This window comes from Salmo salar, chromosome ssa03 (genome assembly GCF_905237065.1).
Source record: "Salmo salar chromosome ssa03, Ssal_v3.1, whole genome shotgun sequence".
Classification (NCBI taxonomy): Eukaryota; Metazoa; Chordata; class Actinopteri; order Salmoniformes; family Salmonidae; genus Salmo; species Salmo salar.
The window spans coordinates 67,187,996-67,211,397 of record NC_059444.1 but is presented as its reverse complement, the minus strand read 5'-3'; the positions used below and the strand labels follow the sequence as shown (position 1 = coordinate 67,211,397).

At 47.0% G+C, this 23,402-nt stretch overlaps 2 protein-coding genes across 3 annotated transcripts in view; one reads left to right on the top strand and one right to left on the bottom strand.

Annotated features, from left to right (window-relative positions):
* The first annotated feature begins 163 nt into the window (after positions 1-163).
* LOC106601166 (ubiquitin carboxyl-terminal hydrolase 37) lies at positions 164-6,203 on the top strand. The gene is made up of 16 exons (XM_045716132.1): positions 164-239; positions 587-1,170; positions 1,283-1,368; positions 1,468-1,510; positions 1,688-1,807; positions 1,988-2,119; positions 3,461-3,599; positions 3,727-3,863; positions 4,039-4,132; positions 4,230-4,309; positions 4,447-4,584; positions 4,688-4,761; positions 4,922-4,989; positions 5,165-5,234; positions 5,652-5,790; positions 6,007-6,203. Exons 1-16 carry the CDS (start codon positions 213-215, stop codon positions 6,068-6,070), a joined length of 1,995 nt encoding a protein of 664 aa, XP_045572088.1. The 5' UTR covers positions 164-212; the 3' UTR covers positions 6,071-6,203.
* Positions 6,204-8,639: 2,436 nt separating this feature from the next.
* LOC106601165 (myosin-10) overlaps positions 8,640-23,402 on the bottom strand; it is a 66,993-nt gene continuing 52,230 nt past the window's right edge. For both annotated transcript variants that reach the window (XM_045716125.1, XM_045716126.1), the window contains 24 exons: positions 22,001-22,194; positions 20,198-20,319; positions 19,831-19,900; positions 19,436-19,596; positions 19,168-19,276; positions 18,875-19,006; positions 18,249-18,455; positions 17,949-18,086; positions 17,713-17,836; positions 17,448-17,619; positions 16,338-16,695; positions 15,980-16,186; positions 15,792-15,896; positions 13,941-14,093; positions 13,542-13,790; positions 13,194-13,406; positions 12,802-13,014; positions 12,503-12,664; positions 12,264-12,392; positions 11,919-12,131; positions 11,521-11,729; positions 11,131-11,239; positions 10,489-10,661; positions 8,640-10,355 (listed from right to left, as the gene is read on the bottom strand). In XM_045716125.1, coding sequence (XP_045572081.1) covers positions 10,199-10,355; positions 10,489-10,661; positions 11,131-11,239; positions 11,521-11,729; positions 11,919-12,131; positions 12,264-12,392; positions 12,503-12,664; positions 12,802-13,014; positions 13,194-13,406; positions 13,542-13,790; positions 13,941-14,093; positions 15,792-15,896; positions 15,980-16,186; positions 16,338-16,695; positions 17,448-17,619; positions 17,713-17,836; positions 17,949-18,086; positions 18,249-18,455; positions 18,875-19,006; positions 19,168-19,276; positions 19,436-19,596; positions 19,831-19,900; positions 20,198-20,319; positions 22,001-22,194 — 4,079 coding nt within the window. In that variant the 3' untranslated portion in view covers positions 8,640-10,198. The remainder of the gene's footprint in view (positions 10,356-10,488; positions 10,662-11,130; positions 11,240-11,520; positions 11,730-11,918; positions 12,132-12,263; positions 12,393-12,502; positions 12,665-12,801; positions 13,015-13,193; positions 13,407-13,541; positions 13,791-13,940; positions 14,094-15,791; positions 15,897-15,979; positions 16,187-16,337; positions 16,696-17,447; positions 17,620-17,712; positions 17,837-17,948; positions 18,087-18,248; positions 18,456-18,874; positions 19,007-19,167; positions 19,277-19,435; positions 19,597-19,830; positions 19,901-20,197; positions 20,320-22,000; positions 22,195-23,402) is intronic.

The window sequence follows — 23,402 nt, the reverse complement described above, 5'->3', positions numbered from 1 at the left end:
TGTATATTTTATGAAATAGGAATAACTCTGAATACACGGTCAATTCATTTTGTAAATTATTTTCAAAATGTTGGTGTGTATGATTTGTTGGCTATTTACGCTGGTAACGAGTAGTCAAGCGCATCATAATTTGGGTTATGACATCACAATGTGAAATAGGCAACATATTTTGATGTTCTGCAAAATAAGGCATAGTCTACAAATACACTGAAATGGGATGTTTGTGTTGCTGTAAAAAGGTATATGTCTAGTCTGGGCTAGAATTTATCTCATTCTGTTACAATTTAGAGTATATTCTATTCTTTTCAGCTATTCCTAGTTGTTTCATTGTCATTGTCTAGAGGGTATAACTGTATGGTTACAATGGTTTTATTTTCATAAACATGTATTTTTGCTATTTCTTAGACTATGGTACAGAATTCAATATGATTGGGTAACGAGTTCTATATTTTATTGTCAGATCATATGGTTTGGGTTTGACCTTTGCTGCAAGTTCAAATATAACAAGCTCTGTTGTGAAGCAAGAAATATCTTTTTATTTGATTTGTTATGTACTATATTAGCTATATAATGTTTCTCCAAACAGAAAAAGAAGTGCAGAGTTCGCCTCGGGATTGGGAGCCGCTGTCCATCGCCGTTCCCAATCCCACCCAAACTGACGTCATTGGATGCCAGCATGGTAACTGCATCAGTTTGGAAAAACTGGGAGAAGAAGAACGTAAAGGATCACCACCAACTTGATTCTTCCTTTCTCTCTTCTTTCCGTTTGAAACCGTCTACAACATCTCTGACGCCCCTCGACCCCTTGTCTGGCCAAACACCAATTGGCACTCCATCCCCCTCACCCCCCTCACCCCCTGGATCCCCTGCCAGATCCCCTTCCACTCTCTCGAAGTTCTTCAGCCTCTCTTCCCTCTCCTCTCTCCACATGTCATCTCTCTCTTCCTTTTCCTCTTCTTCTTCTTCAGAGGAAGGATCACAGACCTCCTCCCATTTTAGTGCTTCCTGTGTTTCCCTGGCTGTCTCAACTCAGTCATCCTCCTCTGCCACTCCCCCCAGTCCTGCCTGCCCTTCCTCCCCAACCCACGTCTCCTCCCCTGCCCCCCAGTCCTCCTCTCCAAACCCCCTTGACCACCATGGAGAGACCAACAAAGACAGTGAGACTGCCAGGTACTGTATGTAGCCTGATATCAAATTTCATGCCAACCAACACCATTGAATTGAAATGAAAAAGCCAATATAATATAGCTAATCTAATGCATATGTCTGTGTGTCTTTACAGAGATCTTATGAGCTCTGAGGTCAAAGAGGTGGGGGCAGTTGTTCCACAGACAAAGAGAATGGTACCCCGATTTGCTGGCATCGCAGGTCTGTAAACGGGTGCCATTTGTTGGTGCTATTTTTCTCAATTCATCTTTGACAAAGCTTCTCTCTTACCGCTGTCCGTCTCTCGGTCTCTCTCTGCAGAGGCCTCCATTGACCTGAGGGCTTCCTCTGTCTCCTTGGAGAGGTAAGTACTGTAGACAATAGCCACCTTCATCTCACTCGACTCTACATAAGAGTTGTCACTCACACCATGACATGGTAAGGAATATCTGTATGCCTGTACATTAAAACAGTGTTCAAACAGACCGATTGGTGTTGAGCTACTGCTACTGAGGATTCTAACCTGTCTCTCTTCCTCCAGGCCATTGGTCAGGTCTCGGGACGCCATGGCCCGCCTCCGCAACCTGTTCAGAAAGAGTAACACCCAGCTGGGGGAGCAGAGCTGCACAGGCGAGGGTGAAGACAACACCAAGCTCCTCGGGTAAAACACACACACACCTACACACACACACCTACTCTTATCTCTGAGCTCTGCTTTTTGTTTAAAATAATTCTGTGTGGTACTCAGATCTTGCGTTCATGCCTTACAAATCCATTCATTAGTTTACCTTTGGTCCACAGTTCAGATATTAGTGTGGTACTGATGGCTTCTTTCCCACAGGTTGCCTAATATTGGCAACACGTGCTTCATGAACTCTGCTCTGCAGTGCCTGCTGGGGCTGCCAGCATTTTGTAGTGACATCCTGAGACAGCAGGACACCTGGAGTTCCTCCCCCTCCTCTAAACTGCTATGGTATACAGCCTCGCTCTCACCCTCCTGTCCCACCTGTACACACACTGACCCACCCACCTAGACGCTTATAGTTACAGTACACAGTCCCGCCTCAATGTATGTATCAGTGGAGGCTGCTGAGGGGAGGACGGCTCGTAATGATGTCTGAAACGGAGCAAATGGAATGGCATCCAGCACATGGAAACCATATGTTTTATGCATTTGATAGCATTCCACTGATTCCGCTCCAGCCATTACCACGAACCCGACCTCCCCAATTAAGGTGCCATCAACCTCCTGTGGTATTTATGTACAGTATGTACAGTATGTATGTATGTACTGTATGTATACTAAATAAAAAATATAAACGCAACATGCAACAATTTCAAAGATTTTACTCAGTTACAGATCATATAAGGAAATTAGTCTATTGAATAAATTCATTAGGTCATAATCTATGGATTTCACAACTTAGCAAGGGCACAGTCATGGGTGGGGCTGGGAGGGCATAGGCCCACCCACTGGGGAGCTAGGCCCAGCCAATCAGAATGAGATTTCCCCACAAAAGGGCTTTATTACAGACAGAAATACTCCTCAGCACCCCCTCAGACGATCCCGCAGGTGAATAAGCCAGATGTGGAGGTCCTGGGCTTGTGTGGTTACGTGTGGTCTGCGGTTGTGAGACCAGTTGGATGTACTGCCAAATTCTCTAAAACGATGCTGGAGGCGGCTTAAGGTAGAGAAATGAACATTCAATTCTCTGGCAACAGCTCTGGTGGACATTCCTGCAGTCAAAACCTAAGACGTCTGTGGTATTGTGTTGTGTGACAAAATTGCACATTTTAGAGTGGCCTTTTATTGTCCTCAGCACAAGGTGCACCTGTGTAATGATCATGCTGTTTAATCAGCTTCTTGGCAAAGGACAAATGCACACTAACAGGTATGTAAACAAATTTGTGCACATAATTTGAGAGAAATAAGCTTTTTGTGCATATGGAAAATGTATGGGATCTTTTATTTCAGCTCATGAAACATGGGACCAACACTTCACGTGTTGCATTTATATTTTTGTTCAGTATGTATGTATGTATGTATGTATGTATGTATGTATGTATGTATGTATGTATGTATGTATGTATGTATGTATGTATACTCTCTTTCGTACACCCTTAGTGCCTCATGATTTTTAAGATAAAACCACACCCAACTCAGCTACTGATTAACACCAGAGGTGATTTCCTGTCACAATCAGGAATCAGCTGAATCATATCTGATCAGAGGCTAAAGTAGAAGCACAGAACTAATCTGTGGCCAAAGTGAGAGTGTGAAACCTGAATACATGCTCTTTGTCTCCCTCCACAGCTGCTTTGCCAAGTTACATCAGGCAAGGCTTTCTGGAGGCACTGTCAATGCAAAGAAAAAGGAAAAGAAGAAAATCCTTCAAACAGTCAAGCGCTGTCTATCTGTTGTCAATGAGGACTATGAGGACGACGGTGAACAGGTAAGATATTATATGCTAAAAGACTCACATAACAATAAACCTGGGACAGGTGACAGTCTTTTTCCTTAGCTCTGTTTCAGTTGTAGTTGTTGATGTATTTTCTGTTTCTTTCCCATTCTTCTCTTAGGATGCCCATGAATGTGTGTTGCTCCTCCTCTTTCAGCTGAAGGAGGAGGGTATGGCATTAAAGGGCTCCCCAGAGCCATACACCTGCCCCGTGAAGCAGTTAGAATTCAAGCTGAAGACTTTCCGTACCTGCATCAGGTAACAGCTGTCATTTGTATACGGTGTACCCTGATGTCTTCATCACATTTGTGAGGAGGTTTAATGTCAGCATAACATGCAGGATACAGAGGTAAAGCATTAAGATAGTTAGTGTGTAGAGGGATCAAAAGGTTTGTGTTGGAGAGCTGATGCATTTCTCTCCGTACCTCTGAAGCTGTGGAGTTATAGTGTATGGTCAGGAGGATTACAATCACCTGTCACTGAGCCTGAGCCAAGACCTGACACACAGCCTGGACCTCTACTTTAAGGTCAGCACTTAGCTTCAACCAAGAGTTAGTGAGTATGTCAAGGAACACTATCATTAATGTCATGTTCATAATTGTATTGCTATGCTTTGTCACCAAGCCATCTGCGTTAGAGTGTGCATGCAGGGAGTGCTCAGGCAGCATGGCATCTGTGACTAGGCACTTCCTCACACTGCCCCGGTGAGTCCCCCCATCATCATCTCAGATTACAATTGACAGTCCTGATCTAACTCACCAAACTGGGTTATTGATTTGAGTACAAGACTGATTCCTGTCTGTCTGCCTGCCTGTCTGCCTGTCCGTCTGTCTCTGAGCAGGGTCCTAATGCTTCATATTAAGCGGTTTACTGCAGGCGACTGGGAGCCAGAGAAGGTGGACGATCCCATGTCCATCCCTGCAGAACTGACCCTCCCAGTCCTATGTGGGGAGACAGCCCCTGTCCAGCACGGAGCCAGGTTGGTTTACTCTCTGTTTGGGGACATTGCACATTGAGCAGCCAACACACACCAGGATTTTCACACACTAGATATTGATTTTCAAAGCCATCAATTTACACAGGGCAAGCTCACAGGGGAACAACAACATGGACAACACACCTGCAAACTCCCCGAAAGGCACCCTTGATAGACCAGGTAGGACATTGTGTTACTGACATCATGCAGAACACCCTCACATGAAACAGGACTGTTGAGGAAAGCAAGTCGGAAGCTGAAGTTAAGAGTATATTTGTTGATAGGTTTCCACTTCACTTTTTGGTTTGTATTTACACTATATTTGATATACCCCCACCAGCTTCAATTTCCTCTGACCAGCTAGAGAAACCAGCTGACAGTGAGAAGGGGCAGCAGGCAGCCGCTGTGGTGAGGAGAGGGAGAGAGAGAGAGAGAAATATATATATATAGAGAGAGAAATATATAAATAACAGATAATTAGATCCAGTTGAGATAGTGGGTGGATCAAGATAAGGCAGTTTAGAAGGCACCCCTATCCTGTAGACAAAATAACAATCCTATTATTAAATGTGTTTCCTTACAGAGACACCAGCCAGACAATATCTTCAAATTGTCAAGTGTGATCTCACATCTGGGAGACAACATGTATACAGGTAAAATGCACGCACACATGCACATCATTCTGAAAGCTTAATGTTGTCACGACTTCCGCCGAAGTCGGTCCCTCTCCTTGTTCGGGCGGCGTTCGGCGGTCGACGTCACCGGACTTCTAGCTATCGCCGATCCACTTTTCATTTTCCATTTGTTTAGTCTTTGTTTTACACACCTGGTTTCAATTCCCCAATTACATCTTCATTATTTAACCCTCTGTTTTCCCCATGGTGTTTGTGCGTGTTTGTTTTATGTAGTTCGGTCCTTTTATGTGGGCTTGGTATTACGTCATGTATTTTGGTAATTTTGAGTAAAGTTACTTTTATTACTCATATCTGTTGTCCTGCGCCTGACTCCTCTGCTCCAGCTACACCCAGACCATTACAAATGTACACTATTCTGTCTCCCTTGTTCCCCAGGCCACTACATCAGTGATGTTTTGGACAGCCGTGGCAGTGGGTGGCTCTGCCTGGATGACGCACGTGTCTTGAGGACAGATGAGGCCACTGTGCTGAGGGCGAGGGCACAGACTGCCTACATCCTGTTCTATGTCTGCAGGTAAGTCTCTAGCCCACACATTTGAGAAGAATGCCACAAATGGAGTCAATCACAACAATGAGTCATCAAGAAAAAAAAAAGTGTTTACCAAAGCTAGAAAGATGATTCATTGACCACACATTAAGAGTTATCCCTTTAACCTGTAATCCCTCTATATGTGTTATTTTCCAGACATTGTATGTACATGTAAGATCTCACTGTCATTTCTCATTGTAGTGGAGCAGGTGAAGGAGACCAGGCCCCTCAGGACCAGGAGAAGCACCAGGAGAACCCATCATAAAACTCAGGGAGATGCACAGAGCCCAGGGACCACCTGGAGTAACACCTACCACAATACCAAGAAACATCAGATTCATCGAATTAGGCTGCCCTACACCACCACCAGGCTGCCCTACACCACCATCAGGCTGCCCTACACCACCATTAGGCTGCCCTACACCACCATCAGGCTGCCCTACACCACCACCAGGCTGCCCTACACCACCACCAGGCTGCCCTACACCACCACCAGGCTGCCCTACACCACCACCAGGCTGCTCTACACCACCATCAGGCTGCCCTACACCACCATCAGGCTGCCCTACACCACCATCAGGCTGCCCTACACCACCATCAGGCTGCCCTACACCACCATCAGGCTGCCCTACACCACCATCAGGCTGCCCTACACCACCATCAGGCTGTCCTACACCACCATCAGGCTGTCCTACACCACCATCAGGCTGCCCTACACCACCATCAGGCTGCCCTACACCACCATCAAGCTGCCCTACACCATCATCAAGCTGCCCTACACCACCACCAGGCTGCCCTACACCACCACCAGGCTGCCCTACACCACCACCAGGCTGCCCTACACCACCACCAGGCTGCCCTACACCACCACCAGGCTGCCCTACACCACCAGGGAATAAAGCTGCACAAGACCACCACCAGGCTACCCTAGACCACCTGGACATCAGGCTGCTCTAGACCATCAGGCTGCCCTAGATCACCAGGACATCAGGCTGCCCTAGATCACCAGGACATCAGGCTGCCCTAGATCACCAGGACATCAGGCTGCCCTAGATCACCAGGACATCAGGCTGCCCTAGATCACCAGGACATCAGGCTGCCCTAGATCACCAGGACATCAGGCTGCACTAGACCACCAGAAGAAACAGCCTACACCACAAAGCATGTACCCACTGTAGGCTATCTACTGTATGTTTATAAATATAAAACATCTCACCGACCTAGTGCAATTTATTGTCCTTTACTGTACATGGTAGTTAATAAATGTACCTACAGTGCATTCAGAAAGTATTCAGACCCCTTCTTTTTCCACATTTTCTTCTCATTTTCTTCTCACCAATCTACACATAATACCCCATAATAACAGCAAAAACAGGTTTTTAGATTTTTTGGGCAAATTTATAAAGAAAACAAAAATCTGAACTATCACATTTACATAAGTAGTCAGACTTTTTACTCAGTACTTTGTTGTAGCATCTTTTGCAGCGATTACAGCCTTGAGTCTTCTTGGGTATGACGCTACAAGCTTGGCACACCTGTATTTGGGGAGTTTCTCCCATTCTTCTCTGCAGATCCTCTCAAGCTCTGTCAGGTTGGATGGGGAGCGTCGCTGCACAGCTATTTTAAGGTCTCCAGAGATGTTCGATCAGGTTCAAGTCCTGGCTCTGGCTGGGCCACTCAAGGACATTCAGAGACTTGTCCCCAAGCCACTCCTGCATTGTCTTGGCTGTGTGCTTATGGTCGTTGTCCTGTTGGAAGGTGACCCCTTTGCCCCAGTCTGAGATCCTACACGCTCTGGAGCTGGTTTTCATCAACGATCTCTCTGTACTTTGTGCCATTCATCTTTCCCTCGATCCTGACTAGTCTCCCAGTCCCTGCTTCTGAAAAACATCCCCACAGCATGATGCTACCATCACCATGCTTCACCATTGAAATGGTGCCAGGTTTCCTCCAGATGTGACGCTTGGCATTCAGGCCAAAGAGTTCAATCTTGGTTTCATCAGACCAGAGAATCTTGTTTCTCATGGTCTGAGAGTCTTTAGGTGGCTTTTGGCAAACTCTAAGCATGCTGTCATGTGCCTTTTACTGAGAAGTGGCTTCCGTCTGGCCACTCTACCATAAAGGCCTGCTTGGTGGAGTGCTGCAGAGATGGTTGTCCTCTGGAAGTTTCTCCAATCTCCACAGAGGAACTCTGGAGCTCTGTCAGAGTGACCATCAGGTTCTTGTTCACCTCCCTGACCAAGGCCCTTCTCCCCTGATTGCTCAGTTTGGCTGGGCGGCCAGCTCTTGGAGTCTTTGGTTTTTGTTCTGACATGACATGCCACTGCGGGACCTTATATTGACAGGTGTGTGCCTTTCCAAATCAATCATGTACAAGTATTTCTGTTTTTTATTTTGTATAAATTTGCTAGAATTTCTAAAAACCTGTTTTCGCTTTGTCATTATGGGGTATTGTGTGTAGATTGATGAGGATTTTACATTTTTTTTTATCCATTTTGAATAAGGCTGTAACGTATCAAAATGTGGGAAAAGTCAAGGTCTGAATAATTTCCGAATGCACTGTATAAGAGGCAATCCCTATCATTCATTCATGTTGGGTAAAAAGTTAATAATATTACAATAATATTGTGTGTCTGTGCACAGTCTATAGTCTACGTACTCCCTCAGGGTTTTAATGTAACCACAAATACAATAAAGTCATGTAACAATGTATGGCAATGTAACATAGACCGTACGTCACATATCAGTTTGGAAGACAGTCTTTCCCACAACTACTGTGGGAAAGACTAAGAGGACATCAATGTGTTGCACAAGAAATACAGAAGAAAAAAAAATTCTATAATGGATATGTTTATTGGTCTTTTACAACAATAACAAAAAAAGGCTAGAAATACAAGAAATAAAAGGAGATGATGAATACCTGGTCGTCAACAGCCAGCCCGCTAATAATAACAACCTTCAGGATATTAAAGCTTTGAACCCATTGAAATCCTACTTTCTGTCTGGCAGACAGAAGGCTCCATAAATCATTCTGTTTTAACACTGGTTCACACCAACATGATGGGAGAGGTGCTTATGGTATGATATGAAACTATAGCTATGAAACTGGTTCAAATGCTACACACTCCCCCCCCCCCCCCCATGTCTTTATTGAGAAGTGTCTTTCAAAAGAAACAGATAAACATTTTCCCCCCAATTTGTTATGGTTTAAAATAATTAATAAAGGCCTCATATGGAATCACTAATTTACAAAATGGTAATTTATGTTTAACATTAACAATCAAGGCATCAACAAGTGTGCATATTCAAATTGATCGATTTCTCTACCCTGAACCACTGAATTAAAACCAATGCTCTAACACTCAATAAAACTTCAATAAACATGAATTACCCTTCTGTAAATCATGCTAAGATTATTCAGCCATTTGTAATGCATTGATATTAAGGTGACACGAGATGTCAAAGAAACCTTATGCATTTTGAGTTAAGCATTTTGTACATGGTACAGAAAACATAACTGAATAGGCAGAATTATACATAGCAGTATTGTAGTATGTCAACCACACATTTGTGCTATCTTCTCTAAAAAAAAAGGCCTTTGCTCCAAGTCTAACAAACCTAATTCCACACATTATCATACACCACTTAAATTAGATTGATATGTCAAATATAAATGGTGGGTTATTGGACAAGGTTATATTGGTAAAGTTAGCAGGGTCTTTTGCTGGTCATATATATAGGGGAAGTGCTGAGGCATCATGGCGTGGTACAATCTCATTTACTACAAACCTGCTACCAAATAGTTATTCACATAGTTATATTTATACTAAACTAAGTGGATTGCAGTATCTCTATGACAGTGGTGGTTTTGATGAAAAAATTCAGTGGGATCGTCATTTAGGCTACCATTGAAAAATAATTCCCTCACTTATGCTGTGCTTTGTTTTACATATCCTGGTCCAATCCTGTACAATCATCAAAGACACATGTTTATACTGACTTGTGTGCAGTCGTCCACCTGTGTGCCAGTAAACCAACTGTAATGACAGTGGTTAAATTCTAGCTAGAGGGCTGTTTGATTCTAATGGGTGTTCCAGGGAAGTAGCTTAACATAATTATGGTAAACTCCTGTTGTTTTCGAGTGCCGTTGCACACTCAGACTCCTATGCAATTTAAATTCACTTTTATCTGCAATTGATGTTAAAAACAAATCCAAGGCTTGATGTGCAGTATATTCAAATGGAGGAGATTATGGATTTGCTTGGCCCTGCAGCTTGCCATAGAGGGGTAAGGCAGAGTAGCGGGGTCCACTGCTGGTGTCTGGGGTTAGGAGGACAGGGGTAAGGTTTGTGGGGGTGGAGGCCATGCTGTGTGTGGGCTGGAGGGAGAGCTTCTACTCTGGTTGGGGAGCCGCTGGCATCTCGTTGGCATTGGCATCCGTGGGCTTGTTTTCCACCTCGTCGTCGGATAGGAGGTCGAGCGATGTTCCCTCCACCTGCAGCTGACGCCTGCCCGAGCGGCTGGAGGAGAAACTGATGGGGCCTCCACGCCTGCAGGGGACAGACGGGGGCCAGGAGAGGTGGAGAGGTATTAGTAACGAGGACCACAATTTGGCCAATATACACAACTGTTTGTGTGAAAAATATCATCTTAGAGTTTGTGTGTGTGTGGGGCTCTAAATACCTGAGGCGGCTCTTGAGTGTGTTGACCTCGCGGCTGAGACCCTCGCTGGCCTCAGTTGCATCGTCCAGCTCCCTCTGCAGCTTCCTGCGGTAGGCGTTGGCACGTGTGGCCTCCTCCTCAGCCTCCTCAAGCTGCCTCTTCAGCTGCTTCATGCGAGAGTTGGCCTTCTCCATCTGACTCAGCCAGGAGTCACAACAGACATCAACAATGATGAACAGTCAATACTAATACTTACAATACTCAGCAGTCCTGTGGTCCAATGGTTACTGGAAAGAACCTACTGTAGGAAAGACTCCAATCTTAAACCTTCACACCTATTCAATCCTGTCCCACCTTCGCAAGTTGTACTGAATTGGATAGAATTCCTTCTTTAGCTGTGTACATCTTAAAAATGCACTCATTTCTGTTTGTATCAAAACAAGCAGTCATTGTGTAGAGAATCCATAACCAAAAAACTACATATTTTCAGCTGTTGTACAAAACCGAAAGTAAAAGACGCAAAAACTAAACTTAAGAACGGGAAGCATAGAAATAGAGCACATAGAACAGATCTATCGCTTCTTAGACTTGTTTTCAATGAGAATTAAATATATTGTAGCTTTAAGATCTGGGACGTCCAAACATCCGTGACAAGCTCCTCACCTGTTCCTTGTACTGGTCGGAATGGCGGCGCTCGTCCTCCACCTGCATGCACACCTCCTTCAGCTTCTTCTCTGTCCGTCTCACAAGCTTATTGGCCGCTGCTCGCTCCCTGAGAGGAGGACAGAGGAATGAGGTCATAGGGCAGTTAGAGCACCACAGGAACCGCACTGTAACAAAGGCTGTCAGTCATAGATCTTCAAGTACATCTCTTAAGATTGCTTTTGACTCATTACATTGATCACATTAACATTTAAATCACATTCAAGAACCTCTCTTCCAATGGGCTGAACTTGTTCTAAAGCCCTCAAACTCCTCCTGAGTCTTGGTCTCCTATTTCACCCTGTCTAATAACGTTTGGAGTTGTTATAAGAGAGTTGCTGTGTTTCTCACTTAGCCTCCTGCTCCAGCTGCTCCTCCAGCTGCAATATCTTGGCCTCCAGGGCGGTGATGGAGGCCTTGAACCGGCTCTTCACAGAGCCCTCCAGCTCGCCCAGCTTGGCCCGCAAGTCCTTGTTCTGCCTCTCCAGCTGCTGGCGCGCATTCTCACTCTTCTGGGCCAAGCTGCGCTCTGCCACAAGTTCCAGGGTCAGGGTGTCCACCTGGGGGAGGAGAGGGGGGAGAGAGGAAAACAGGGAATGAAGGAGAGAGGGGAAAGTGAGAGAGAGATAAGAGTACTTTTTATGGTAGGGGCTGAATAATGGATTGTTCCCTAAAAGTCAGAAGAACAAGGTTAATATGATTACAATGATCAAGTCTGCAACCTGAAAAGGTTTCCTCCTGGCTCATACCTGCATGGTGGTCTTGCGGAAGCGGTCATTGAGCAGCTCCATGTTGCCCTGTTCCTCCTCTAGTTCCTCCTCCAGCTGAGCAATGCGTGCCTCCAGCCTCCTTTTCTCATCCATCAAGGCAGACTTGCCCGAGGTGCTGTTGGAGATCTCGTCCGCTAGCTCATCCCGTTCCTGCTCTGCGTGGCGCCGCGCCCTCTCTGACGCCGCCAGGTCCTACAGGGCAGAGGTCACACAGAGGTCAAACACAGGTCACCATTTCTCACAGTAAGATGAGCCAGTCTAGACTACAGGAAACCGCAGACCAAAACAGAGTTATGACAGGAGCAATACTACAGCCCACTGTACCTCATGCAGCTGGAGAACCTCGGCCTCCAGGCTCTTCAGCTTCTTCTCGTTCTCCTTGGATTGGGAGAATATCTCGTCCCGAGAGGCCCGGGCGTCCTCCAACTCCCTCTGGTAGTCTTTCATCTGGGACTGAGGGAGAAAGTGGAGATAGATCGAATCCCATTATTGACCAAAATAATCAATTTTATCTTTTTTTTTTATTTGTCTTGTCTGTTCTACAGACGGTGTGAGTTTATTACCTGCAATTTGCGTAGCTGCTTGATGGCCTCGTCACGGGCCTTGTTGGCGCCTTCTATCTGTCCCATCATGTCCATCAGGTCCATCTCCAGCTTCTTCTTAGCAGCCACGGCCAGGGCTCTCTGCTTCCTCTCATCCTCCAGCTCTGCCTCCATCTCACGCACCTGAGGAGACCAGGACAGACCAGGTCAGAGGAGGGGAAGGGGGTGATGTACATTCTCTGAGTGTATGACAACATATTGTTCCTGGAATTTTTTCACACAATTCTTGTTTGTATGGAAGTGATGTGTCCTCTATGCACCTGTTTGACAAGCGCCCTTTTCTTCTCGTCGTTCTGGTCGTCTCGCCCCTGCAGGTCTCTCTCGTACTGGGCTTTCATGGCTTGCATATTGACCTCCAGACGCAGCTTGGCGTCCTCCGTGGCCTGCAGCTCATCCTCCAGCTCCTCCAGCTGAGTCCTCATCTCCTCCAGCTGCTGATCCAGAGTCCTCTTGGACTTCTCCAACTCATGTACCTGGACAGTGGTAGAGAAGATACTTTGAGGTGATGCTATTTGGAATGAACTGGCTTTTAAAAGCTTAGGTTTAACCTAGTTTATTTCTGTAGGATGCAGAGCAGTCCATCTGAAAACAACAGATGCAAACCATTCTGCCCTCAGCTGAACAAAACACCAGTATTCAGTGCAACACTCACGTTCTTGCCCACATCGTCCTTGGAGCTCATCAGGTCCTCCATCTCACTCCTCAGCTGCTTGTTGAGTCTCTCAAACTCCTCCTTGGCCTCCAGAGCCTCATCCAGAGCCCGGGCCAGAGACAGGGACTTGGTCTCCTTCTCCCTGGCCTCCGCCTCAGCCTTGTCCCTCTCCTCAGCGTAGCGTGCAGAGATGTTCTTCTCCTCAGCCAGCAGCTACAACATAGGACAAACACTGACTTACAGAGGGAAAATGTCCACCATCTATCTACACAATGCCATTCCATACTGTGCTCTAAGACCAAGCCAATTTAGCTACCATTATGGATGGCTTAGAGTGATCAGTCAAACCTGGTCAAACTTCTTCTGCTTCTTCTCCAGGTTGGAGACGATGGTTCTCTGGTGGTCCAGATCCACCATGAGGTCGTCCAGCTCCTGCTGCAGGCGGGTCTTGGTCTTCTCCATCTTTTCAAAAGCGATGCCCTTCTCCTCCAGCCTCAGGGTGGCCAGCTCCATGTCCTTCTGCAGCTTCCTCTTCACCTCCTCCAGACCCTCCACCATCCCCACGTCATCCTCCAGCTTTTTCTTGGTCTCAACCATCTACACATACATAAGGTTTATAATGATATGATGCTCACTGAAGGATGGCTACAGTAGGTGATAGCTTGTTATGGTGATATCATCTGTGTTGCAGTTAATGTGTAATATTATTTGAATAGATACATTTAAGCTGTAAGGCGCTGTGCTGACCTGGGCCTGCAGTGTGCACAGCTGTTTCTCCAGGTTTCTGCGCGCCACCTCGTCCTCCTCCTGCTGCTCCTGCAGGGTGCTCTTCTCCTCCTCCAGCTGGCGGATACGACTGCTCATGTTCAGCTTCTGACGTGTCTCTTCCTGGAGAAGCTCCTACACAGACAGACAGACAGACAGACAGACAGACAGACAGACAGACAGACAGACAGACAGACAGACAGACAGACAGACAGACAGACAGACAGACAGACAGACAGACAGACAGACAGACAGACAGACAGACAGACAGACAGACAGACAGACAGACAGACAGACAGACGAGACAGACAGACAGACAGACAGACAGACAGACAGACAGACAGACGAACAGACAGACAGACAGACAGACAGACAGACAGACAGACAGACAGACAGACAGACAGACAGACAGACAGACAGACAGACAGACAGACGACAGACAGACAGACAGACAGACAGACAGACAGACAGACGACAGACAGACAGACAGACAGACGAGACAGACAGACAGACAGACAGACAGACAGACAGACAGACGAGACAGACAGACAGACAGACGAACAGACAGACAGACAGACAGACAGACAGACAGACAGACAGACAGACGAGACAGACAGACAGACAGACAGACAGACAGACAGACAGACAGACAGACAGACAGACAGACAGACAGACAGACAGACAGACAGACAGACAGACAGACAGACAGACAGACAGACAGACAGACAGACAGACAGACAGACAGACAGACAGACAGACAGACAGACAGACAGACAGACAGACAGACGAACAGACAGACAGACAGACAGACAGACAGACAGACAGACAGACAGACAGACAGACAGACAGACAGACAGACAGACAGACAGACAGACAGACAGACGAGACAGACAGACAGACAGACAGACAGACAGACAGACAGACAGACAGACAGACAGACAGACAGACAGACAGACAGACAGACAGACAGACAGACAGACAGACAGACAGACAGACAGACAGACAGACAGACAGACAGACAGACAGACAGACAGACAGACAGACAGACAGACAGACAGACAGACAGACAGACAGACAGACAGACAGACAGACAGACAGACAGACAGACAGACAGACAGACAGACAGACAGACAGACAGACAGACAGACAGACAGACAGACAGACAGACAGACAGACAGACAGACAGACAGACAGACAGACAGACAGACAGACAGACAGACAGACAGACAGACAGACAGACAGACAGACAGACAGACAGACAGACAGACAGACAGACAGACAGACAGACAGACAGACAGACACCATCCCATATGCCAAATATGAGACATTGACATGGAAACAGAATGCCACCTCCTCTTAATGTAAAAGGCCCAATACAGCCATTTTTATATCAAATCATTTCTAGTAAGTGCTTTATTGTAATAGATTTCCATTAAAATGGGCAAAAATAGCTTTTAGTAAATATTTTTCAAGCAACAATTTCGCTAGGACTGTCTGGGAGTGGTGAGGGGAAAACTGAAAACTAGCTGCTATTGGCAGATAGGTTTGGGTCTCTCTTTGTTATTGGTCTATTAAATCAGTTTACCGCATGGCGATGTCACCATGGAAAGCCGAAACGCATGCAAACCTGCTGATTAGAAGGACTTGCTGGTTGAAAATACAATTTATGCAACTATCAGGAAATAACACTGATCAAATTCGTTCAGTGTTAGTTTCATCAGCTGTTGTACAATATGATATAAAAGACAGGAAAACAAGATTTTGTCTGCACTGGGCCTTTAAGATACACATGATGTGTTCCTCTCCGATGAGAGGTTGTCCAGTCTAGCTCACCTGTGTGTCCTGCAAAGCACTCTCCAGGACAGTGGTGTCTTTAACCAGCTTGATTCCCTTCCTCTCTGCATCTTCCAGCAGAGCAGACACACTATCCAGCTCTGTCTGCACACACAGCAAACAGCACAGTTGAGAGACCATCACCAGCAGAGGTTAACGTGTGTGTGCTGCAAATGGCCCTCTCTCACCTGTAGTTTGTGGGAGCGTTCGGCCAGCTCTACCTTGCCCTTCTCTCCCTCTGTGACCCGGGCCATGAACTCCTGGAGCTGGGCCTCCAGCTTCTTCTTCTTGTGTTCTGACTCCATCTTGGCCTGCTGCAGCCCCTTTACCTCACTGACCAGCTCCTTGTTGGCACTCTCTGTGCTCTGCTTGTTCTTCTCCAGGTTGACCTTGAACTGGACACAGACCAAGAGATATTACAATAGGAATCATGCTCAGACAACACAAAACATTTAAAACAGAGGAAGTACTACCTCCACTACCTCATCCAAGTGAAACATTTTCTCTGACTAAACATGACCATGCGGTTGTTGTGAAGCCACCCACCCTTTTGGCCTGCTCTAGCTGCTCGGACAGCTCTTCCAGGGCCGTGGAGTGTCTCTGTCTCATCTCCTGGATCTGGGCCTCGTGGTTCTTGGTCTCCTCGTCGATGGCCTTCTTCAGCTCCGTCACCTCCTGCTCACGCTTGGTCCTGAGCTCCTGCTGGGCTGCGGTGGTGTCCAGGGTGTCCTCCAGCTCAGTCTTTAAGGCCTCCAGCTCCTCACTCAGATCTCTCTTGAGCTTCTCAGCCTTGTTCCTGGAGACCTTCTCTGATTCCAGGTCTTCCTGCAGCTCTACCAACTGGGCCTGTAGCTCCCGTACCTGCTTTAGGGCATTGTTCTTCTGGGTCACCTCCTCATCTCCCCTGACACATACATTTAAAATTCTTTATTAGGATGCAAAATAAAACATTGTCGTACAAGTACAAAGGACCCCAAATAGTCATAGGCATATGCTTGGACAGTTGAACTAAGTTGCTATGCATGTATTTTCCACTGGGTGGCAGTATCAGACAATATATCCTGAAATAAACACAGATACCTTGTTTGTCACTACCATTGAGTATGTGAGTTGGTCCTGAAAGAGCGGATTGTTTTTAATGGCCAGTGATCAACACAGACTAGACATGGGGCCAACATTTACACATTCCAACCCAGTGAGATCTCCTGAATAAATAGCTGCTGGGTGGTCTGGTCAGCACCGTATCGTGACAAGAGGGCATAAAAATGGTAAAAGCTCATAGGGTTTTAATAGACAGATTACAAGATTACCGGTGCAAGTCTGGCCAACTGTAGACCTACCATTGTTAAATATGGCATATAAAAGACAGGTGTTGAGACAATTAAAATAGGAGGGAATTTGATGACGGCGCTATACAGCTATGTGATAATTACTTCAGTCTAAGACAGTCAGACTTCCTCGCAGTCATTATCACACCTTCCAATGGCAAAAGACAGCTATACTACATCTCCAGGTGGCTTCCATCCAGCTTTAGTCTCTCACACTCACACTCTCACACACACACACACACACACACACACACACACACACACACACACACACACACACACACACACACACACACACACACACACACACACACACACACACACACACCTGGCCTGTATAGCCTGCAGCTCCTCCTCCTTCTTGGCCAGCTGCACTTTGAGCTCCTCTATCTGGGCCTGCAGCTCAGCTATCTGGTCCTGCAGGTCTGTGGTTTCTCCATCCAGCTTCCTCTTGGCTTTCTCCAGCTCCTGACGAGTCTTCTCCTCCTTCTTCAAACGCTCTGAAGGGAGAAGGGAAGGAGATGGATGGTGTTAAAGTGTCTGGACTCACTATCTATAACTAGTGAGACCTTGTAGGTAAAGAGGACACCTACCTTCCAGGTCCACCATCATCACCTCCTGCTTGTTCTTTGTCTTGCCCAGGTTCTTGGCCTTCTCCTCCTCCTCAGTCAGCTGGGACATCATCTCATTCACACGGTCATCCAGGAGCTTCTTCTCCTGAAGGGGTAAAGAGGAGTCAGGTTGTTAATAATGATAGTAAAGTCCAGCATCATAATGTTAGTAAGGCCCAATATTTCTCAACCCTAGACTGCCTTTCATCTCCACTCACCTTTAGGAACTTGGAGTTCTGGTCCTCCAGGAGCAAGATGTCCTCCTCAAATTTCTTCATCTTGGCCTCGGCTGTCACCTTCTCCAGCTGCAGCTTCTGCCTGGCAGCCTCCTCCTCATCCAACTGCTCCTCCAGGTCCTGGAAGAAGAAAAAAAAAATCACAGCATTTATTAAGAAGGTAACTGGTAGAAATCTTTGGGGTCCACAGAAAATATATTTTCTGTCATAAAATACGTGCAACCACTTCCATGTTCAATCTTCTCAAGCTTCCACTCTGCAGTCTCCATGTCTCATCAGTACCTGGATGTGAGACTGCATCTTCTTCTTCTCACTTTGCAGGCCCTGGGTCCTCTCCTCCTCCTCCTCCACTCTGGCCTCCAGGTCATGAAGGATCTCCTCCAGCTCCTGCTTCTTAGCGGCCAGACGGGCTCTCATCTCCTCAGCCTCGGCAAACAGCTCCGTCTCAGCCTGCAGCTGCTCTGCTAGGATGTTCTTCTCCTCAATCAGCTACACCATGCAAACATGGGCATAATGGAATGAATGGTACAATGCGGAATTGAAATTCATAAAGGGATGATCCTTAGGATCTACACTCTTAGAAAAACATGTTCCAAAAGGGTTCTTTGGCTGTCCACATAGGATAACCCTTTTTGGTTTCAGGTAGAACCCTTTTTGGTTTCAGGTAGAACCCTTTTTGGTTTCAGGTAGAACCCTTTTTGGTTCCAGGTAAAACTCTTTTGGGTTCCAGGTAAAACCCTCTGTGGAAAGGGTTCCACATGGAACTCAAAAGGGTTCTACCTGGAACCAAAAAGGGTTATTCAAAGGGTTCTCCAATGGGAACAGCCAAATAACATTTTTACGTTCTAGATAGCACCTTTTTTTCTAAGAGTGTAGTCTACTGTAGTTGGTGTGGACTGGACACTGACCTGTGAGTGCTTTCTCTCCATCTCCACCAGTTCTCCCTCCACCTTGGTCTGCTTCTCCTTCACCTTGACAAGCTCATCGTCCTTGGCCTGCATCTCCTCCTCCTGCCTGGTCACCTGCAGCAGGGGCTTGACCTGGGGGACAGAACACAGACCTGGGGTCAGCCACTGTTCAAAAGTAGATGATTAGGAGCTTTATCATATAGCTATATAGAGAGACTCGACAATGCTGGTGTTACAAAGACAGATTCGCCATATACAGTAGATATAGTGTACTGTAATGGAGACATGCCCACCTTGGTAAAGAGTCTCCACCACTGCCAATGCTTCAGCTTAAGGTAGGCAGAACAGTTCCTCTGAAGCACCTTCAGACAATTCAGTTGCTGCTGCTTCTTAGCAAACGCCCTGTCAGGAGAGAGAGGGGAGACACATGGTCAGACAGACTGACCAAGAAGGTCAAAGGCAACATATGTCTGTGGCATCTTTCTGTCCTAAGAAGTGTTGTAGTGGTCATGAAAGGAAGGAATTGAGGAAAGGTAAGGCCATTGCATATATAAAACTCACTTGCGGGCCAGGTATCCCCGGCAGACAGACTGGAAGTAGATGATGATGTCAGTGATCTTCAGGTCTCTCTCCTCCTCCAGGTGGGCCAAGACTCCAGCCCTGAAGAAGATCTTACTCTGTCCAATCCTGAACAGGTTAGGATCCAACTCCAAGGCTCGGATCTGGAGTGAAAATGGGTCATAGATTTAAATCCAGGGAAGGAAGGCCAAATCATAATAAACAGTGTCATTTAAGTGATGCCCTATAAATACTAAGGAAAAATCCTGTCATGGGTGTTAATGAAGTCGATATACATTTAACATGCTTACCGTGCTCTAGCTTGTAAAAGGACAAAGAGCCTCTCCCAAGTATTCAATGTGCTAAACACAGTAAAATAGTGACACACAAATCCTCACCATTCTCTCACAGGCTTGCTTGCCATCCATGAAGCCCTTGGGGATGGCGTTGGGGGTGAGGATCTCATACCTGGCAACAGAGTGGACATGAATGTGTAAAGGCCCTGGGTCATTATACCACACCTCCATGTTGACTAGGACCAGGGTGTGAGGAGAGATGTGAGAGGCCTCAGGACTTACAGAAGCCTCACTGTTCAGAAATAGAACAGCTCCATGAGATAATCAAAGCACAACACCCAGGGCAATGGGAAACCAATGCCACTTTGTCCTCTATAATCTATCTCTCAAAAGTAAACACAGGAACTTATCAATGGGGTTGAAATACATAAATTGTCCGTTTGAGGTGTGTGTACAGTGAGTACAGTACCTCTGTCTGAACTCCTGGAAGACGATACGGTTGGGGAAGCCCTGTCTGCAGATACGGATCCCCTCCAGAACACCATTACACCTCAGCTGGTCCAGAACCAGGTGGGGATCTAGCTTACCAGCCTGTAGGGAAGGAGGGAGGGGCATTGAAGTGAGAGGTTAGGGATAGGTACAGTACCAAACTTCATGCAAAGAAGATTATTCTAAACTAATAGCAACTAAATGCTGTTACTGTTCATTCAGCTTTGAAAATTTCATCCAGAAAATGTTTTATAGGGAAACAATGTTACTTCAAATATATTTGTGTAATATTATGCAACATGCCATTCTACAATTAGGATTGCATAGGGACTAGACTAACTACTTGAATACATTCACACCAAAACAACCAGTGTCTATATCCTCTTCTCCATCCATACCATCCATTTATGACAGTTATTTGTGGATGCGCTGCAGAAACAAGCGTGTCTAGTCTGAATCCCCTGGAATACATTAGGGAACACTTAACAGGCCCACATAGCCCATAACTCTCCACTCTGCTATTGTTTCATTTCCAGCCTTCCATCTGAGCTGTTGTTTATGGAGGCAGAGGGCCCACTGAGGCCTGGTAGCAGAGTGTGTCTCCAGGGGTTCTGGTGGGTGGTGTGGGGGTTGTAGTCTGGGCTACAGGGGTTCTGGTGGGTGGTGTGGGGGTTGTAGTCTGGGTTACAGGGGTTCTGGTGGATGGTTGTGGGGGTTGTAGTCTGGGCTACAGGGGTTCTGGTGGGTGGTGTGGGGGTTGTAGTCTGAGCTACAGTGGTTCTGGTGGGTGGTGGAGGGGCTGTAGTCTGGGCTACAGGGGTTCTGGTGGGTGGTGTGGGGGCTCTAGTCTGGGCTACAGGGGTTCTGGTGGATGGTTGTGGGGGTTGTAGTCTGGGCTACAGGGGTTCTGGTGGGTGGTGTGGGGGTTGTAGTCTGGGCTACAGGGGTTCTGGTGGGTGGTGGAGGGGCTGTAGTCTGGGCTACAGGGGTTCTGGTGGATGGTTGTGGGGGTTGTAGTCTGGGCTACAGGGGTTCTGGTGGGTGGTGGAGGGGCTGTAGTCTGGGCTACAGGGGTTCTGGTGGGTGGTGGAGGGGCTGTAGTCTGGGCTACATGGGGTTCTGGTGGGTGGTGTGGGGGCTGTAGTCTGGGCTACAGGGGTTCTGGTGGGTGGTGTGGGGGCTGTAGTCTGGGCTACAGGGGTTCTGGTGGGTGGTGTGGGGGCTGTAGTCTGGGCTACAGGGGTTCTGGTGGGTGGTGTGGGGGCTGTAGTCTGGGCTACAGGGGTTCTGGTGGGTGGTGTGGGGGCTGTAGTCTGGGCTACAGGGGTTCTGGTGGGTGGTGTGGGGGCTGTAGTCTGGGCTACAGGGGTTCTGGTGGGTGGTGTGGGGGCTGTAGTCTGGGCTACAGGGGTTCTGGTGGGTGGTGTGGGGGCTGTAGTCTGGGCTACATGGGTTCTGGTGGGTGGTGTGGGGGCTGTAGTCTGGGCTACAGGGGTTCTGGTGGGTGGTGGGGGGCTGTAGTCTGGGCTACAGGGGTTCTGGTGGGTGGTGTGGGGGTTGTAGTCTGGGGTACAGGGTTTCTGGCTGGGTGGTGTGGGGGCTGTAGTCTGGGCTACAGGGTTTCTGGCTGGGTGGTGTGGGGGCTGTAGTCTGGGCTACAGGGTTTCTGGCTGGGTGGTGTGGGGGTTGTAGTCTGGGCTACAGGGGTTCTGGTGGGTGGTGTGGGGGCTGTAGTCTGGGCTGCAGTGGGCAGAGGGGGGTTAGTGTGCTGCTCATTGCTCACCCTCTTCTCGTGGTTGGGGATGATGCAGCGGACGAAGTTGGGGTTGGTGTTCCTCAGAGTGGCCATGAGCTTGGTGAGAGACTCCTTGTAGAGCTGGCCCACCGTACGGAACATGCCCTTCTTGGTCTTATAGGCTGCGCCGAAGGCCGTCTCGTTCATCCCTGCTACCTGGTCCAGACCCACGATACGGTCCACTGACAGAAGAAAGAGGGTGAGGAGAGAAGGGCGTTAGATGGGTAGACGCTGGTAGAGGGGTGACTGGTGCGTGAACTAAACATATATACTGTATAATCAAGCAGCAAAGGACTAGAGGCATGACCAGGACAGATGAGGGCTTCTAAGCGTAACATGTAAACAACATGACTGACAGCCAGTGGGTGGGATGGGCGGTTGGCCCTAGCATGACTTCATGTTCATTAAAAGCAGACAAAGGAAACAAGACTGAACCAAGCTATAACCAAGCTAACTTAACTCAAAACATGTTCATAATATAGCTGTTTTTCCAAGAACAGCAGAGCCATTTTATTTGACCTTTCCACCCCCACCGTTACATAAACTGCAGTCAATTGGTTTCATTTGAATGTAAATAGACTAGCTAGATCAGTGGTTGTTCTTGCCATGGAATACAGAGAAAAAAGATCAACAATACCATCTTGTTTGCATATTCAGATAGCATCAATATATGAGGCAATGCTCTTTGCAGAGATCAAGGGAAACGGAAGGGAAGAGACGTTATTATTCAATGTGGTGTGTGGCAGCTCACCTTCCTTTAGAGACCAGTTGGCTGTCTCCATTTAGGACAGTCAAAACAACCTCCAGGCTAAAAAGGCATTCCTCAGAGTATTACTAATATAGTGCCTTTGGAAAGTATTCAGACCCTTTGACTTTTACAGCCTTATTCTAAAATGTATTACATCGTTTTTTCCCCCTCATCAATCTACACACAATACCCCATAATAACAAAGCAAAACAGGTTTTAAGAAATGTTTGCTAATTCATAAAAAAAATGTAAAACTGAAATATCACATTTAGTATTCAGACCCTTTACTCAGTAGTTTGTTGAAGCACCTTTGGCATAAATTACAGTATCGAGTCTTCTTGGGTATGACGCTACAAGCTTGGCACACCCATATTTGGGGAGTTTCTCACATTCTTCTATGCAGATCCTCTCAAGCTCTGTCAGGTTGGATGGGGAGCATTGCTGTACCGCTATTTTCAGGTCTCTCCAGAGATGTTAGATCTGGTTCAAGTCCGGACTCTGGCTGGGCCACTCAAGGACATTCAGAGACCTGTCCCGAAGCCACTCCTGCGTTGTCTTGGCTGTGTGCTTAGGGTCATTGTCCTGGAAGGTGAACCGTTGCCCCAGTCTGAAGTCCTGAGCGCTCTGGAGCAGGTTTTCATT